Source organism: Canis lupus, chromosome 11 (genome assembly GCF_011100685.1).
Source record: "Canis lupus familiaris isolate Mischka breed German Shepherd chromosome 11, alternate assembly UU_Cfam_GSD_1.0, whole genome shotgun sequence".
NCBI classification, from domain to species: Eukaryota; Metazoa; Chordata; class Mammalia; order Carnivora; family Canidae; genus Canis; species Canis lupus.
This window is the reverse complement of record NC_049232.1, coordinates 38612459-38630222: the sequence shown is the minus strand read 5'-3', so window position 1 is coordinate 38630222 and position 17764 is coordinate 38612459. Positions and strand designations below refer to the sequence as shown.

The window sequence follows — 17764 nt, the reverse complement described above, 5'->3', positions numbered from 1 at the left end:
AGGACTCTGGCTGCATGTCAGAGATTGCAGCTTAAAGCCCAGGGCTGCCCATCTTGTCAAGCATCGCTCCATCAGAGAGTAAGGACTCATGAGCTTGTGCCTCTATAAACATGTCTCTTGAGGAGGGCAACCTCCTTAATGGGAAAGCTTGCACCAGTACTGATGAAAAGCTTCAAAAAATGCCACCAAAGTTATAGAGCTGCCAAAGTTGAAATGTGATAATTTAATGCAGGAGAGCAGAGTGACAAGAAAAAATGTCCCTAAGACCTTCACATGTAATATTTTAATCAACTGGCTATTGCTGTATTTGGAAGGGAGGCCAAGAGCTGTGTTTTAATATCTAATATTCTGTAAACTGCTGTTCTCCTGGGGCCTCACACTGGGGACTCCAATCTTTGCTGGTTTCCTTTTGATTCTAGTTCATTTCTTTAGTGACCTGGACAGCTTTGGAAGTTGGAATAGAGAAAGAGAACAAGGTGCACAATGACTAAACCCATGAAATGCAATCTTTTCTACATCTATGGGAAACAATGTTCCCAATGACACTGGCATGTCTCTGACTCGGAGCTAAGAAAACAGGAGTTTGAGCAGTGATTGGCATAGAGTTACTGGCTAGTCTTTCAAGATGGTGTGCAGGACCCCTTATGGAAATCTTCATGGAGCAAGGGAACATTTAGCTTGGTACAGTAATGACCAGAAATTTCATTCTGGTGCCCACAGTCAAAATGAGAGTTGAAATCTATGAGTTGTACATCATGAGCCAGGTGTCAATGCTAAGAGCATGACATGCACCATGCAATTCTCTCCACAACTCCATGAGGTAAGGACTATTTTTATACATGTTTTACAGATAAGGAAACTGAGGCTTAGAAAGCTGGGAAGACTTGCTAAGGTTATGTAGTTGATCAATGGTAGGCAGTTCCTAGACATTTATCTGGGATAATTTCAGCAGAGTCAGTGTAAGGAAGAGGCAAGATAAAAAAAAAAAAAAAAAAAAGAAGAGGCAAGACAACATGTTCTTAATATTCTGCTTTCAGTCATACATAGCTGTGTATATAAAGATATGTGAAACTAAATATATCTATCTGTAGTTAAATATTTGTATATGGTTTTGGCAAAGTATGTCACAACTCACATAGTTTTATATATAAATTTACATTTTCTTGTTCTTATTTCTGTCTTGCTTTATCAATTAGTACCTAATACAGTACCATTGCCTCACACTCACTAGCCTTGCTGCTTCACACTTCCCATCTTCTCCACGTTTCTTCAAGGAATTATGACTCCAGTCAATGGTCTAATGCTTCCTAAGGTGATAGGAGACTGACTGAGGTCATTCAGCAAGACCACCATTTAAAAAGTGACATTTTAGAACCAGAATCTGAATCACCTTTATTTCTTCCCAGAAGTCTGATGAATCAAACATTTTAAAAAATCAGTCACAGTATTTACCTTGAGGCCATGAGGTAAATTTTCTTTTTTCCAATATTTGTATGAGCTTTGAAATGTAATTTAAATCTATCCTGGCCAGTTCAGGGTGGAGCATTTGCGATTTATACTAGACATTTAGGCTGTCCCATCATATTCTGTAATGCTGGTGACAGGGTGTTGCTCTCTTGGTTGCAGCTGGGATGAGCCATTTGAAATTTATGGTATGATGATATAGCAAAACATTTCACAAGAAATTGTTGAAATCATCACTGATACTTCCCTCTGGAATAGTCTGGCATTATTAAGGTAATGACGACAAGGTGCTGGATGAAGCTAACTCTTCCATACAAAACCTAGAGCTGTGGTTATATTAGAAATTAGGTTTTTAGTTCATTTGCCTACCTGGTAATATTCAAGAGATTGTAAATGTTGCTCTAAAATAAAGTATATATATATATTTTTTTTTTTTTTTTTTCCAGCTACGGAACATTTTATGAAACTGAGTCAATGATGTCAGCAGGGAGTGATCATAGGCCTTGTCACCTGTCCTACTTGAAAATGCTTCAGGTGTGGGGATGTGTAGGGGATGTACTCTGTTTCTAGTTTGTGACTTCCTAGTTTGTAGAACTTAGGTTCTTCTAAGACTGCAAAGGACAAGTGTTGCAAGGGCTTGCATTTCTGAAAGGATATCAGTATAGTCCTCTCTTAGATATGTGGAATACCAATTTATATTACCCCAAGCCAATAAATCCTCGCCTAAGATAAAAATCACCTTCGAGGTGGGTAAGTACCAAGATTAATGAGCATTCCAGAGTCACTAAATCTGAATCTAACATTATAAAACAAAATACTAGGCCTCTGACACCATGTTAAATGGCCATTGCCATAGGGGCCAGTTGCCTAGGCATTCTTAGGAGGGGCCTGGGGTGCTGAGGGAAAGTAAGGACAGAGCTCTGTCATAATTAAGGAGTATCTGGGACCAGCCCTGTGGTCAACACACAATACATTTTTGTGGCATGATGAACAAAATGCCTTAAGGGCAGGGCATTCTAAGCATCGTGCTGTTTAGGCCAGAGGAGGTAGTAGAGGCATGCCTGGGGTAAGGAACATGGAGGGAGGGAGCTGCCCTGTAATGGGAGTGTGGGAAGTTGCAGGAGGGAGGGCATGTGAAGACCTCACCTGTGAGATCACAGCATACTTGGCCCAGCGGTGTGGGGCCAGGATGTGAGAAGTTAGCTCATCAAGTGCGTGCTATTTCCAAACAGGCTAGTATATGCACTTAGAGGACATTTTAAACCAACACGGAACACATGTTTAAGTACAGTACTTCACAATTTTGCGTTTTCCTTTCTTGACAGAAGCAAAGGCAGGGGAGCGGCAGGTAGAAGACTTCACCTTTCATTCTTGCTGAAATAAATTTCAAGTTTTCCTTCAGCTCTATTTTAATGTTGATTTTACCATCTAGGAGTTCAACATAGTAAAGCTGTTCAGGTTCAAAGCCACTCTCCTCGACCACACCTATTAGCTGCTCACATACGGGGAAATTAAAATATAACAAGGAGATGATAGTGGGATTCAGGGCACATATCTGAGCAGGTTAGGCTCAATCTTCCAGAAAAAGGGATTTTCAGTGTTTATATCTGCCAGAATAGCATAATTGTTACATGATATTTGATGACAGCTTGGGGAAACACAGCCACCAACTATAGCCTAAATTACTAACTAGTTCCTTCTGGTTGCTACCTCTGCTAGGTGAAAGGTTACTTCTGTGTCTATCCAGTTTCTGCTCTTGAGATAGAGAAGACAATGAAATTAGCTTGACCAGGCTTACAATCCAAAATTGATTTAAAGTCTATCTGTTAATCCTGCATGTTTTTGGTTGGTTTCAGCAAGAATGATTAAAAATATATATAACCTTGTAGGTTGTATTTTGGTGAAAGATCAAAGTTGGTAATACAATGTTACTGCCAAACACTGACTTCAAAATATACATGTCCCACACAGTGAAATGATTTTTTTAGTGCATATGGGCATCATATGGACCATATAACCCAAGCATATTTTCACCACTTTGGAATTTTCAACTCTAACATTTTAGGTGTAAATATATTACCTTGGCACAGTTACATAAGTGTAGGTAAGTGTGCACAGTTGTCGACAGTTAAAGCCATAAGACATTTCAGTAACTTTACCCTGCCTTGGATATAAAGGATGTACAATTTATGTTGTACAAAGATGCTCAGTTCCTACAGGCAGAGATCAATTGTATATCAAATGTCCAAATCTTATTTCCAAATTAGTTATCTTCTGAAAACATTTGAAATGAAAAACATTCCACATGCTCTCTACGCTTTGAGTTTTATACCTCTGGTTGATCAGCAGAGTGTTTAGAATCTCAAAGATAAAGGTATCTGGTTATTTATTATTCCACGACTGTGTCTAGTTTTTCCATCTGCTCATAGAGTTCCAGGCTTGACTTGTAACTGAGAACCATAACTGAGAGACCACAAGTCAATTTTTTTTCCAAAGCACATTCATTTCAGACTAGAGATAATGATCATTCCATTCAGGTGATTGTGGAATTTGGGGATAAACACACACCATCTGAACTCTTGAGTTCCTCATTATATTGGAAAGAAGCCACTGTGGCAATCGGCTGTGGTCCTCCTACCTAACTTCTCAGCTCCTGCCCTGGCTCAGAGATCATCAAAGCTTATTTAACAGTCTCCCTTCGTAAGCATGGAAGAAAAGATGTCCTCAGTGGGCCTGGAGAACCCCTCAAGAACAGAGATTAGCTGAGTTCCAGGAAACTCTTCCAGAATCAGATGGAAAGATTTAGGTTTTAAAAATAACAGGGCCCTCCATTAAAACACTTAAGAATTTCATGGTTTGAAACTGGAAGACTTAGAAACAAACAAGAACCTCAAGGTCAAAACTATTACATGCTTGCTAAAAGATCTGATGGAGAAAAGGGATTCTTTGCTAGTATGTGCTTGTTTCACTATTCATCCCTTTTCAAGTGCTTGTGAACATTTGGGGCACATGTACTTGCACATTCTCTGTAATGACCAAAGACGCCTTTTTAAAAGTTTCCAAAATGTCATGGTTCAAAAAACAGTTTTGGAAAGTAATTTTAATATACTTTTTAAAAAATAACAGTTGAGAAACTTTGCTGGCAATGCAGAACCTTAATGTAGCAAAAGGGGTTACTGATAATCAGTGAGAGGGGTCTGGCAGGAAATTAGCCAGCATTTCCTCACCTATCAAAATCTCTCTTGGGAGTGGATGTGGGAGGCAGTGGCATTATGAACCTGATGTATTTTTTTAGAGTGTAAGAAGGATCATAATCTTAAAGAATTTATTGTTGACTTAGATGCCTTCCTCTTCCCGTATGACCCCTTTATAACACCTGAAATAAAGAATCACTGAGTCTATTGTGATCACCGTGGAATATCCCTAAAGAACCAGGATAATGTACATGGACACATTTATCATTAGTTAAATGATATTCGTGAGGGGAAAGCCTCAGGAATTCTCTAAGTGCTTAAAGAAGTGTCATGCGCTGGAAAGACTCTAGACAGGCGAACAGATCAATAGCAGGCCTAATCGCAGCTGCCCCTCACTAGCTGTGTGATTTCAAGTCACTCAGCTTCTTTAGATCTTCGTTTTCTCATCTGTGAAATGGCAGTGGGGTCAGACTTTAAAGTCCTGTCCGGTTCCAGGTGACCACAGTATTAAGTGCCCTTTGTGGACCCTTTTTTGCTTTGTAAAGGGATATTGCTTTGGGAAATCAGCTGAGTAAATCAGGGGGACTCTAACCTATTCTGGGGAAGAGCAGAATGTTTTGTCATCTTGGGCCTTGGTCCATACCACATGCACTGAAGCAAGGAGATAAATAAAACTGAATGTCGAGAGCACTGCCAGGTCAGTGTCAACTGGGTTCTCAGTCAGATGCACCAGGATACATTGCAAAACATCAGAATGACAAGTGAAAGTAAAAGCATGAGTTGTGTTGGCCACTCACAGCTGACAGCCTGAGCGCCACGCGAGCCCAAAGGGAAATACATCTGGGTTTCATTCCGTGTGCTTTACATTTAGAAGGGCTTCCTCCCCTCCGCCCCCTGCTTATCATTCCTGGGCTAGAGGCAGTCACGTGACACAGTCTCCTGCAGGGAGAGGTTATAGGAAAAGGACAAGAAGATGGAGGGGATCTGGGCCAGAGCCCCCTTCTTACCTCCTCCACACGACTCGGAGCACTTGGTGAAGCCCTCATATTCCCAGTCATACAGCTCGTCGAAGTCCTGTAGGCCACCGAAGAGGCCATCTGTCTCTTCTGGGGTCAACTCAGGAACTTCCCCATGGCATGGTCCTGCGTAACAGGCACGCTGGGAGGCTGGCTTGGGCCCTTCACATTCGTCAACAGGCAGGTCAGCCACGGACTGGGAGAAAGGCAGGAGCACTTGACACCTCACCATTCGCACCTGGGTCCCCACACCACAGGTAACCGTACAGGCCGACCAGGCTTCTGGGATGAACCTGCAGTCAGCAAGCAAGCAAGAGGACAGGATGAGAAGCCCCAGGCAGGAGACCGTGGGGGCTGTGGGGGGCTGCATCCCACCTGTCGCCACTGCCCAGCGCTGTCCTGGGATGTGCTCAGGGCTCTGACACCCTGTCCCGCGATGGGTGCTTCTGTTTAGTTCATGAGCTCGTTTGCCATAGTTTCTGGATTGTTTTTTTTGGGTCATATGAACTCCCAGCTGTAAGACATTCCAGCCACAGACCACCTGTTCTCTCCCTGCTTTGCACCCACAGTGGTAGCTCTTCAAAGCAGGAAATCGGTGGTTTCTTCTCTCTCTCTCTCTTCTCTCTCTCTCTCTCTCTCTCTCTAAATCCCAGCACTTGTGCCTTCCACAAGATGCTGGCTATTCTTACAGCAGACTAATACTGATCCTAAAAACTATCACAAAATAAGCCCTTGGAGATATTTAAGGAAGGTTTTTTAAAAAAAAATTTTTTTTTGGTCTGGATCTCATATTCTGTAACTTTCTTTTGCTTTTCTGTTCAATGTGCTTCCCAAGATTTATTTATATATAGAAAGAGGTTCTTTTTTTGTAAGTTTCCAAGAATGGAGCAGAGTCTTGTTCCTCACACATTCTTTGAATTAGTCTGGACTACAATACTTTTTATATCGTAGAGAAAAGCTGTGCTACAAATTTAAATCCACAGACGTGTCACAGTAAACAAGAAATTCTGCATTCAATTCAAGTTTGTTCAACAGCTTCCTCTCCCCCAACCCCTCAGAGGAGCCACACTAGTGAGAATTTGATTTTCTTCTGAGTTTTCTCTATAATACAGGGCAATATCCAAATTCCAAAAAAAGACTTTCTCTCTCACTAATCTACAATGGCTTTGACTGCAATGACCTTGAGAGAGACCTAGGGAGAAAAGCCCAAGAGGAAACCACTAAGATTTTCAAAAAGTTAGTATAATAATCTGGAAAAAGAACTTTGGAATAAAACGTTTTTATTTTTCCATGATCCTACTGCTTTCTCACAGAGACTCGTGCTGAGGAGGCATGCAAACCTGGTCTCCTAACCTTGACTTTGGCAGAAAACGAAAGAACTGATAAGATTATGGCATTAAATCTTAGCAAGTGCAAATGGTTCATATCTAGTTTAGGGAAATAGAAATTCTAGCAGGAAACCCTATCCAAGTTTTCAAATTGGAAGGATCATAACAAAGATGTTGCCTGAGCCTGGGCTGTGCATGGAGCTGGCCAAGAGAGCCAGACTCCTCCAACCCCCAACAGCTCACGGTGTCGAAGGCCTGGAAGAGCCATCCCCTAGGAGAGAATGAAGGTCACATACAACCTTGTCAGGAAGGTGGATGAGGGAGGAAGAGCCATCCAGAATTATTCCCAAGACATTCTCATTACAATGTTACCTCCCTCTCTTGTTTTTGAATTCTTGATCTATCTTCTGGCACCCAGAGAACTTGGGGGGAAAATAGTATCCTAAAAAACTAAAAAGTCTCCCTCTCTTTAAATAATGCCACCTGTAGGAGCTTTTTATAAATATAAAAGCCAACTCTGCCATCAAAATAATTTTAACCCTCTTATTACACATTCACATATACCTGTCTGTCTGGCTCCTGGAAGAAGAACAGTGAAAAATACACAAACACTGAATGCTACAATCCAGGTGTAGACATAAAGGAAAATGCATATTAAACTATTTTGTGTGTAAGAAAAACCCAAAAGCAAAGGAAAAGTCAGCCAACCTTGATGATAGTGTGTGAATAATGTTTCTTATTTAGTAATGTAGGAATGAATTTTATTTTCAAATAAAAAAGTGACAAGATCTCAAGAAGTACTGCACCCTATTAGCTTTACCTACGCTGGGAAAGTTTCTGTCACCCCCTAATAGCTATCTTCAGAGACCATTATGAGTCAACGAGGATCACCTAGCTTTTTCTGTAAAAGGCCAGATAGAAAATATTTTTGATTTTGTGGGTCATTTCTGGGTCTTTGTTGCTGCAACGACTCTTGCCAACGTGCTGTGAATGCAGTCATAGGCAATATGTATGGAAATGGGTGTGGTTGTGTTCCAATAAAACTTTATTTATTAAAAAAAAGGAGGGAGGAGGCATGCAAACCTAGTCTTGGAACCTGGTTTTTGTTTGTTTGTTTGTTTGTTTGTTTGTTTTAATAAAAAAACCTGGAGGGAGGTTGGTAGGAGAAAGGTATGAATTCGGCCTGTGGACTGTAGTTTCCCAAGTCCTGCTCTAGGACCTTTAGTGGAGATACCAAGCACACTAAGATTCATAAATGATCTTTAAACTTAAGTCTTGGTTTCTCTCTTTTCCACATATATAAGTTTCTAAGAATGAAAAGCAGTTAAATTGATTTATGTTTTATCTTCCAAAGTGAGTTCAAATGAAATCTAGAATCTAAATGATCTACAAACCAAACCCTCTGCTCTCCTTGCCTATCATGTCAATCACTTTGCATTTGGTCTCATTCCAGGATCAGGAAGATAATATACCAAAAGCACACAAAGTAGAAAGGGCACATTTCTGGAGCCTCATGAACCCATTGCAATGCTTGAACCTTATTTTGAAGCAGCATCTAAATGAAAATAAACGTGTGCGTGTGTGGGGCATACACACATGCATTTGTCTGTTTTTTATTATCTGGACCTTTAGGGTTAATAGCAAAAAACAATAAACATCTATTTTATGTCTCCCAAGTGAGAGTCTTATCAAATGTCAAATAGCCTTTCTGGCTTATCTTTCAACCCACTATCCTTAGGTCTTCATCAAGTTCACACCAATTAAAAATGATTTGGCTTTTAAGCAGTGCTGTCTTTTGGCAGGCATCTTAATTTCTCTAGTGCATACACTGTATGATATAATAAATTCCCTCTTGTTGAAGGCAGGAGATCATATTTCAAAAGAAAAATATCTAATAGAGCAAATGGCCAAGTGAATAATAACTGTGTTTCATGCAAAACTTTCCCCCACATCCCTAGATCTCCCAACATTGTGTTTACTATCTTGAGCTTACTGGCCACAAGTGGGAAGAAGCAAGGTCGGTTAGAGGGCAGGCGACTGAGCCAGGAGGTCTCAGTGGAAGGTTTAGGAGACTTGGTTTGATTAGTACTTGCCGAGCTGGAATCCTTAAAGTAGGACCTTTAAGATGGAGTCAGTAGGTTTTTTTTTTTTTTTTTTTAAACAAAGTCATTTTGATGTACAAGTGTTTCATGAAAAAAGCTCTTGTTCTTGAAGTTTAATTTGGGTACTTTTAAATTTCTTTTTGTTAGCAGCACTGTTGTGGGGTGAATGCAGAATCGCTGGATACGTGAGCTCTTGCTGAGATAGGCTCTAACTTCAGAGAAGATCGATAGCATTTCTGCATTCAGTTTTCCCATCTCCAGGAAATTAAAAAAGAAACCTGGCAAATAGATGATTTATGCTTCTGTATGGTCTTCAATTTGCAAGCTTAATCGTTCATGTTTCATTAACAAAAGGCTTACCCTTTAATTGGAGTTATTATCATAGTCCCTTTTATGAAACAGAAAACAGTGATAATCAAATTCACTTGTAAAATCCCAATGTGGTTTAGTTTATATGTGGTTATTATGAAGTCAGAGCATGGACCAAAATAATAAAAACTATCACTTTATTAATGTAGTGCTAAACAGAAACCATCCACTCTTGGTTAATTAATCTCGTGTCACTGCAGATCATAGCCAGCGTTCAGCTCCAGTTTTATGCACATGTGGTCTTTTGACTAAGTTGTTTTTTGTTTTCTTTTAAGTAGGCTCCACACCCAACATAGGGCTTGAACTCACAACCCCAAGATGAAGAGTTGTGTGCTGTACCAAGTAAGCCAGCCAACCACCCCTAGGATTTTTAACTTTATCTTTTCTCTTCTTAGTTTCCTCTCCTCTCTCATATACATGTTTGTTTGTTTAAAAAAATCATTGGGATTCTTCAAAATAAGAATAGCTTTATAGGAGTGTTATCGTAATGCTTCTACCAGCCTCACCTCATTCTCTAGTTTCAAAATGCAAACTAAAACTTGCAGGAAATCACATGAGAAATACTTAATTTTGGTTTTGTTTTCGATCTTACTAAATTTTAGTGAGATGTCTGATAGGCTTTGTGGATTTCTTTGCCGTCTTTCTTTTGGTGTATGCTTGCACATGAGAGTGGTGATACAATTTCAGGGTGAGGAGAGAAGGTGGAATGAACTGAATAGTATAGGCAAAAATCATAAAAGGTGTAACAGTGACCCAAGAGGCTAGTGGGCACCCTGTCCAGTGCATCCTTCCTAGTTATTGCAGTCTCTCATTGACTGGGAGCTATTTTACCACTCTACAAATGACAGAAAATGGATAATGCAAATGATTCTTGCCCACAGAAATGCAGATTAATTGTGGCTAATGGAATGCAATTGAGTGCTGTCCTGTGGACAGACCTATTTTACATCTACTTGTAGATCCATTCCTGCATCTTATTTGCCTAAATATGTATGGTTCTTCGAAATCTCCTTTGAATTGGTCATAACATTTTCCTGATACCCTCATTAATTAATGAGGTAGATGAAATCTTGGACAGAGGTTCAATTTATATATGCACGAGAATCATGGTTTTTCCCTTTCTGAAATTGTATCATTTAACTAGTGGCCACAGAAGGATCTGGAAAATAGTATATTAGAAAAATAAAATACAGTATAAATAATTCTACCCTAAATTAACCGGAGAGTCTTTTACATAAATATATCATTTGGGAGCAAAAAAAGTCACCATACTTTATTGATAAAGATGTTGTTATTCTACATTGCCTCATCTATTTTGAATGCAATCTTCTTTTCTTTATCCTTTTTCTTTAGTTTTGAAAAGTTGGTTCTCCTCCTGGTTCTGAGCAATCCTTGAGACATTAATGGAGTAAGATCTTTAGGAGAAGGTGCAGTTTCCTAAATCAAAGCTTGGCATTTTGACATCTGAACTGAAGAGGTATTTAGAAATGAGAGCGAAAGAAATTGCTGTTGGGTGGGACAAAAACTTGGAAAGTAGAACAGGAGACACCTTCTTTCATCCTTCTCAATTTTATATGAGATCAAAAGACCTCATGTAAACTTCTTTAGTATTTAGTGTCTCTCAAAAAAGTAAAAGATTTTTTTCAAAACCCTCCCAAATAAGTAAACAAACAAAAACCTTTGGAACACTACAAAGGGAAGGTGACTCTTTAATGAATCACTTTAGGGATTTTAGAATTAACTGTAAAGCCCATGACACCAAGACAACTTTCAAAATGATTCTTTAAAAATATAGCTAGGGCAATAAAGTTTTGGGAGAACACTTATCCAAAATAGGCCTCTCCATTCACTTAGAACCACACCTAAATCATTCCAAATAAATAACAATCTAACTTATTGTGAAAGATCTTTAGTCAAGGATACTTGACCTAAATATGGAATTATGAAAATATTTCTCAACTGCTGTTGTTAGCTTACAACTCTCTGGAGCTGCAAGCAATTCATCCTCGTTATGCAACTCATATTAAAGTCTTCAAGCACAATTTTTCAAAGATTTCCAGGACATCGATCCACAAAACATTGATAGCACTGCTTTTTTTCATAGGTTCCTCAAATCCTTAAGTATTATATATGGGTTTTGAGAGTCTTATGTCACTGTAGGGTGATTCATTTGTAAAACCAAGCATAGACGAATTCCAGAAATTAAAATAACAAAACACAATGAGGATTTTGAATCAACCACTAATACATCTATTTGAGAAACAAATTCAGTCACCATCCCATCAGATGTCACTGACCAATAACAAATAAATAAATATGGAGGAAGGACCCAATTTCAAAGAGACTAAGGCAGTGCTGGGAGAACTATATTTAGTGGCCTTTTCCAAGAAGCAAACTTCATTTTCTCATGAGAATGATGCCCTTTTGGGTTCTTTGAGAGGCAGCTGGCCTTTGCAAAAATGCCTCCTTGACTTTCTTGCAGAAACGCACAGTGCTAGAAGTGGGAAAAGAAAGCCTGGCTGCATTAAAGGGCACATTCTCCTTTCAAAGGGACTTTATACTAGAAGGAAATGCTGCGGGGTATCAGAGTTCTCTCAGAGTTCCAATGAGTCAGAGACTAAGGGGCTCTGTCAAAGCTGACAGCCTCATACTTGAGGACTCTGTTAAACTCATCTTGCAGTTCTGACCTATCTTTCTCAACATGGTTCCTGACAAAGTATGACAAAAAGTCTTACTAAAGGAGGTATCTTGTTAACCATCAGGAGTTTGTTCTTCAATAGTAAGAGAAGAGCCAGCAGAAAGACAGGTAATAATCACTTTCTGAAGATCCTGGTCCTAGAGTATCTGCTCTTCCCAACAAATGAGCCCTCAACTATCTTGCTTCCAGTGGCATCCAACACAGCTGACCATGTCATTTTTTCTTGAATTACTTTATCCTCTTGACTTACATGATGACAAACTCTTGGCTTTCTTTTCTTTTCTGGTCAATTCCTTCTCAGTTTCCTTTTCTAGACCTTTCTTCTCTCCTTGAATTCTAAATGTCACAGTGCCTTGGAACTCTGTTGGAGCTGTCTTCTGATGTTTTCAGTGATTCTTGCTTTCACGCACCACCAATGTGTGGGCAACTTCGAAGTATTTCATCTCTAGTCTGGACTTTTTTTTCTGAGCTTTATACCCAAACTCTCTCTCTCTCTCTCTCTTTTTTTTTTTTTTTGGTAAGTTTTGTGCTAGGGAGCCATTATTCTTTCAAAGGAGCAAACACTAATTCAACAAAACTAATTATTTATCAAAAACGTATCTAGTGCTTCTTATGTGCCAGGCACTACTCTAAGTATTTTATAAATAAAAGCTGTTAAGTCCTAATGACAGCTAGATTAAGAACTATTATAATCTCCATTTCATAATTACTATGAATGAGGATATTGAAGTTATTCACACAGCTGGTAGGTTTCATGCTCTTAGCCGTTGCACATTGCTCTCTCTCCTGATTGACATTTTTACTTTGGTATTTCAAAGACATCTCCAACCAAATGACCAAAATGGAACTCTTGATCTCCCTCCTTAGTATCTTATTCCTCTTCCAGTCTTCTCCATCACAGCAAATGACTCTACTGGCCATCCAACTGCTTAAGTACACATTTAGGAGTTATGCTTGACCCCTCGTTTTTCCTTACTTCTCACTACCCAATGGTTCCCCAATTCTTACAATTCTCCCTTAAAAATGTATCTGAAATTCATTTACTTTTCTCCATCTCCACTTGCCACCACCTTGATATAACAACAACAACAGCCAATGTTTACCAATGTACCTTAAGCCTTTCTATACATTAACTCATTATAACATTGCTAGGAGATGGATACTGTCAGAAATGTTGTGAAATGGGCAAAAGAGAACCTTTCAATGGAATGCTGACATTGCCTAGCAGACTTACAGGGTGGGAGGTTGTCTAATTCTATGAGGTATGAGTCTTTGTTTGTCTTTGGCTAGACAGAAGTTTCCTTGTAGAGGGCTGTGATGACACGAATGTTTCCAGTCCATAGTGATGGAAATTTTTTTTTTTTTCCTGTCAATGCAAAGGATTTTTGTCTGGTAGAAAATACACACTTTTTTTTTTTTTTAATACACACTTTTTAAAATCCAATTCTCATTTGAATAAGTTTTAACATCTTACTGGTTCCCTTAATAATTTAGGAGTTAAATAAAAATGTTGACATGCACTCATATGGATCATGATTTTGCCTTTTTGAAAATTATATTTTAACAATACTATTTTCATCCCAATTTCTAGATGGCAAAATTAGGGCACAGAGATTTCTAATACCATATTGCTAAATAAAGGGCAGAATCAGGATTCAAAACCATGACAGGTGACTCCAGAATCCAAGCTCTTCACCATGTCATCATACTGGCTATAGGGTGGCCATATAAGCCAAGATTACTGAAGCTACTGCCTCTCTGCTGGATTACCCCAATAACCATTGGTCTGTTTCCTTTCTCTGTTAGACTTTACCAAGCCATTCTTCACGCTGTAGCTAGGGGGATCTTAAAATGTAAAGTTTTTAACTGTTTCTCAGTACATCCAGAAGTAAAGCCAAACTACTTACAAAGGCTACATTATGTACTTTTCCAGCCAGCTTCATTTCCTGTTCTTCTCCCCCTGGTCACTAGCCTCCAGCCATACTAGTCTATATTCTCTTATTTAAACGTGTGTCATTCTTTCCTGACTCAAGATTTTGGCAGGTGGGTCACTTCCTGGGTGATCTTCCTTGTTTCTCTCAGGTTGGAGTAACTCCCACTCATCCACCAGGCCTCAGTTGACAAGCTCCTTCTCAGAGAAGACTTCCTGACTCCCAGACCTGCTGGGGTTCCTCTTAGACTCTCTTAGAGCACCTCTTCATTTACTCATAGCAGTATCAGTTTCTGAAAATCAAATGTGAGTCTTTAGGTAATAACTATCTTCCTTACTATGCCAAACCTCTGTGAAGGCAGAACTTCATATAGTACATAATCAACAAATATACAATTTTAAATGAGTAAATGAGTAGATACATAGAATGGTGAGAGTTGACATTATGAGTGAGTTGCTTCTGGGTTTGTTCTTGGGTCCAAAGGCTGAAAACAAGCTAAAAAGGCAAGAGTCTTAAAACTCAAAGCAATTAAATCTTACGTCTCCGTTCTAGATATTAGCATGAGCACACAAAAACTTTTTCCTGTTGTGGAAGTTTCTTTTGGTCTTTTAAAAAAAAGTTACTGCGCCCAAATTTAGTAGTTTCTTATAGCTGTACTTAGGCAGTATGTGCTGGTCTTATTTCATCTTGATGGGATATTAGGTTATCATGTAGCTTGAGGCAAGTTTAAATCTTGTGTCTATCACACTTTAATCTCAATAAAAAGGCTGTTTTATAGAAGACTGTTTGGGGGCATCTCTGAGCCAGAGGCTGCCTTCAGTGATTTACACATAATTCTGATCTTATGTTGCCTTATCATACAAGCAGCTACCCCAGGGAAGGCTCTGAGATATTTTGGAGTTGTTCCTATGTCAGGGGAACCCAAAGAAAGCTCCCATTTTTTGTCTCCTCTTTAAAACTCAATATGCACGGAGTTTTAGGAAAAAAAGAAAAGATAGGCCACTAACTGTATGTAGCAGATACAAATGGAGCCAAATTACTCTCTTCACAAATAAAAAATCAGGCTATGACATTTGTTTCAGACCATCTTTCTCTCCTATTGCTTTTCTGACCTATATACACAGAACATAATTTAAAGGTTGGGTCTTCCTTGAGGCAAGTCTGATTATTTAAAAAGTCATGTCCCAGGGACTAACCTACCATTATTGCTTACAATGCTATTAATGCATTTGTAATTCTCAACTTAATACCAGAATGGAGCTTTTAATCCATATCATTTTCCCCGATTTTGATAAAAATCTAAAATATCATAAACTCAGAATACTTTCCGTGAACCATTTTTTTTTCTTCATGTGGAGTGGAATTGGTTTATTTTGCAATTTTGTAAAGGTTTCTTTCCTTTAATTCAACAAGTTTGGCAAGGCTTTCCAATGAAAAGTTCAGTTCATTAAAAATGACCTTAATGGACTTAACATATATTGGTGGTGACAGGGTCCATACTTTATTTTGGCACACACGGATCCCATTAATTTGTCTTTGTCACTCTCTGGGGCTCAGCTGAGCAATAGTTCAGATTTAGCTTTCTGAAAGTAGCTACAGAATGAGCAATAAGTGGAGATGTTGGGAGGGGCTGATAAATTGAGAACTTCTTGGTTTGCAATAAAGGCTTTTCTAATGACTACATAAAAATGGCTCTGTCTGCTCTGTTGAATTTGTTATTGATTTTTCTGTCTTGGTGCACGTTGGGAACAGTCTATGGGGATCGACTGTGTTTAACCTAGAGTTGAGAGAGGATGCTTTTCTACCCAAGCATTTTCTAAACTTTCCTTATTAATTTTTGCAATTCTCTGTAGGTTCCCTTTTTATTCAAATAAAGGTAACTAAGCTTTGTCCTTTAGAATAAATTCTTGGCTACATTCAAAGTGTGATGCTTACAAGTGACTCTGCAAAAAGCCTCAGGAGTACAGAAGAGAGGCAAAATGGTGGTGCTAGCTGGGGAACCACTGGCTGAATTTCAGGTTAAATGGTACTTTTCTCTCACATACCAGTAGATACAACTTCTGCCTCAATTTCTCCATTTGTAAAGAAGTGATTATTACACATTTTTATTAGCTACAGGTTCCCTGGGAAGATGCGTGATGCTGGGAAAAGCCCAATCATAACCCCAGTTAACATGTATGCAGCTTCCTGCATACCAGCTACTTTATATATACTAACTTAATCATTGTAATAACTCTATGATGTAGATGCTGTTATCATGCTCATTTCGCAAATGAGGAAATTGCAGCCAAAAGGTTAAGTGACTTGCCCAGGGTCTCCTGTTACTAGTGCTGGATCCAAGATGAACACCTGGCCAGTCTGTCACTGGAGCCCACAATCCACCACTGCTGGTGCATGTTGCTGCTCTGCATGGAGGGCTGATCAACAATTAAACTACTTTTTTACTTTGATCCCAGCAGGGCTTTGTCCTTGTTTGAGCACACAAATATACAGACTTACCCCTCACCAACTCACATAGTTGACAGCATGGTGTATTGAAAAAAATTTAAATGTTAGGAAATTACCTATGGTTTCTGCACCCTGTTCTCAACGTATAGGTAAGAATCGCTGAGGTACATATGGTGATACAAATATATGATCATTGGCCATATAAAAATATCCAGTAATCCTTCCTCATGAACTGGTTTTTTAGTGAAAGATTCAGATAAGTTCTATCACAATCTGCCAAAGATCCATTCATGTCAACATCCTCCAAATCCTTTCCATGTATATTGCATTCTTCTCTCATTTATGTTCATATTTGTGAATTACCGTGTCCTAGCTTAACCATTGTAGTATTTTAACTCAGAGGAATATACAGTAAGGGAGAGAATTTGGGAATTCAATAAATAATTCCCCTATACTTCTTTTTAAACCAGTAACACTATCACACTGTGCATACTCAGACATCAAATTACATTCTTTAAAATCAAATTGCATTAAAAAAATACAGCTAGCTCATTTGTTCAATCTGTGGATAACTGACCAATATTCAGCATTTTGGACACAATCCTACCATTCCTGTGATAATGAACTTAAGGTTTCTTGAGGGCAAGGACTACCAGGTTTACTTTATCAGTAACTGGCACAAAGTAGGTGACTTATGAGTAAATTTAGCTTCTTTCATTAGGGGGTTTGAACAATTTAGCAGGTCTACTGACTCTCTACAGTCATCTAAAGTACATAAACATCCAGAGAAATTGTATTAAGCATGCTGTTGCAGAGGATATAATGGAGGAGAAGGATCTGGGTATGTGGGAAGGAGGCTAGAGAGGAAGGGGTTACAAGTGAGCAAGGTCATGACCATTGCGGGGTAGGGGCTGATTCAGTCTAGCCAGTATGGGGCTATAGCTTCTCAAAATTAAGAGCTCTTGTGCTTTCTTCATCCTGTAATTCTAATGCTAAACCTTATTCTGCTTGAATATCCCTGAAGTTGGCTTAATGATCTACAGATAGTATTTAAACTGCTTGATCTTAGATGAGATGACTTTTGATTCTTAAGATATATATACATATATATTCCTTTTTATTTTCTGTGGCCTGAGATGCATGAAGAGAAAATAATTCAGGCACCTTGTACTGAGGATATAAACAGCAAAACTATCTGGATCCATTACTGAGGT

General features: G+C 38.9%; 1 protein-coding gene across 1 annotated transcript in view; it reads right to left on the bottom strand.

The window, feature by feature from the left end:
* The window catches only part of ADAMTSL1 (ADAMTS like 1), a 380207-nt gene that overhangs the window by 182349 nt on the left and 180094 nt on the right, over positions 1-17764 (bottom strand). The window contains 1 exon segment of the mRNA XM_038552482.1: positions 5666-5967. Within this exon segment, the coding sequence (XP_038408410.1) occupies positions 5666-5967 (302 nt within the window).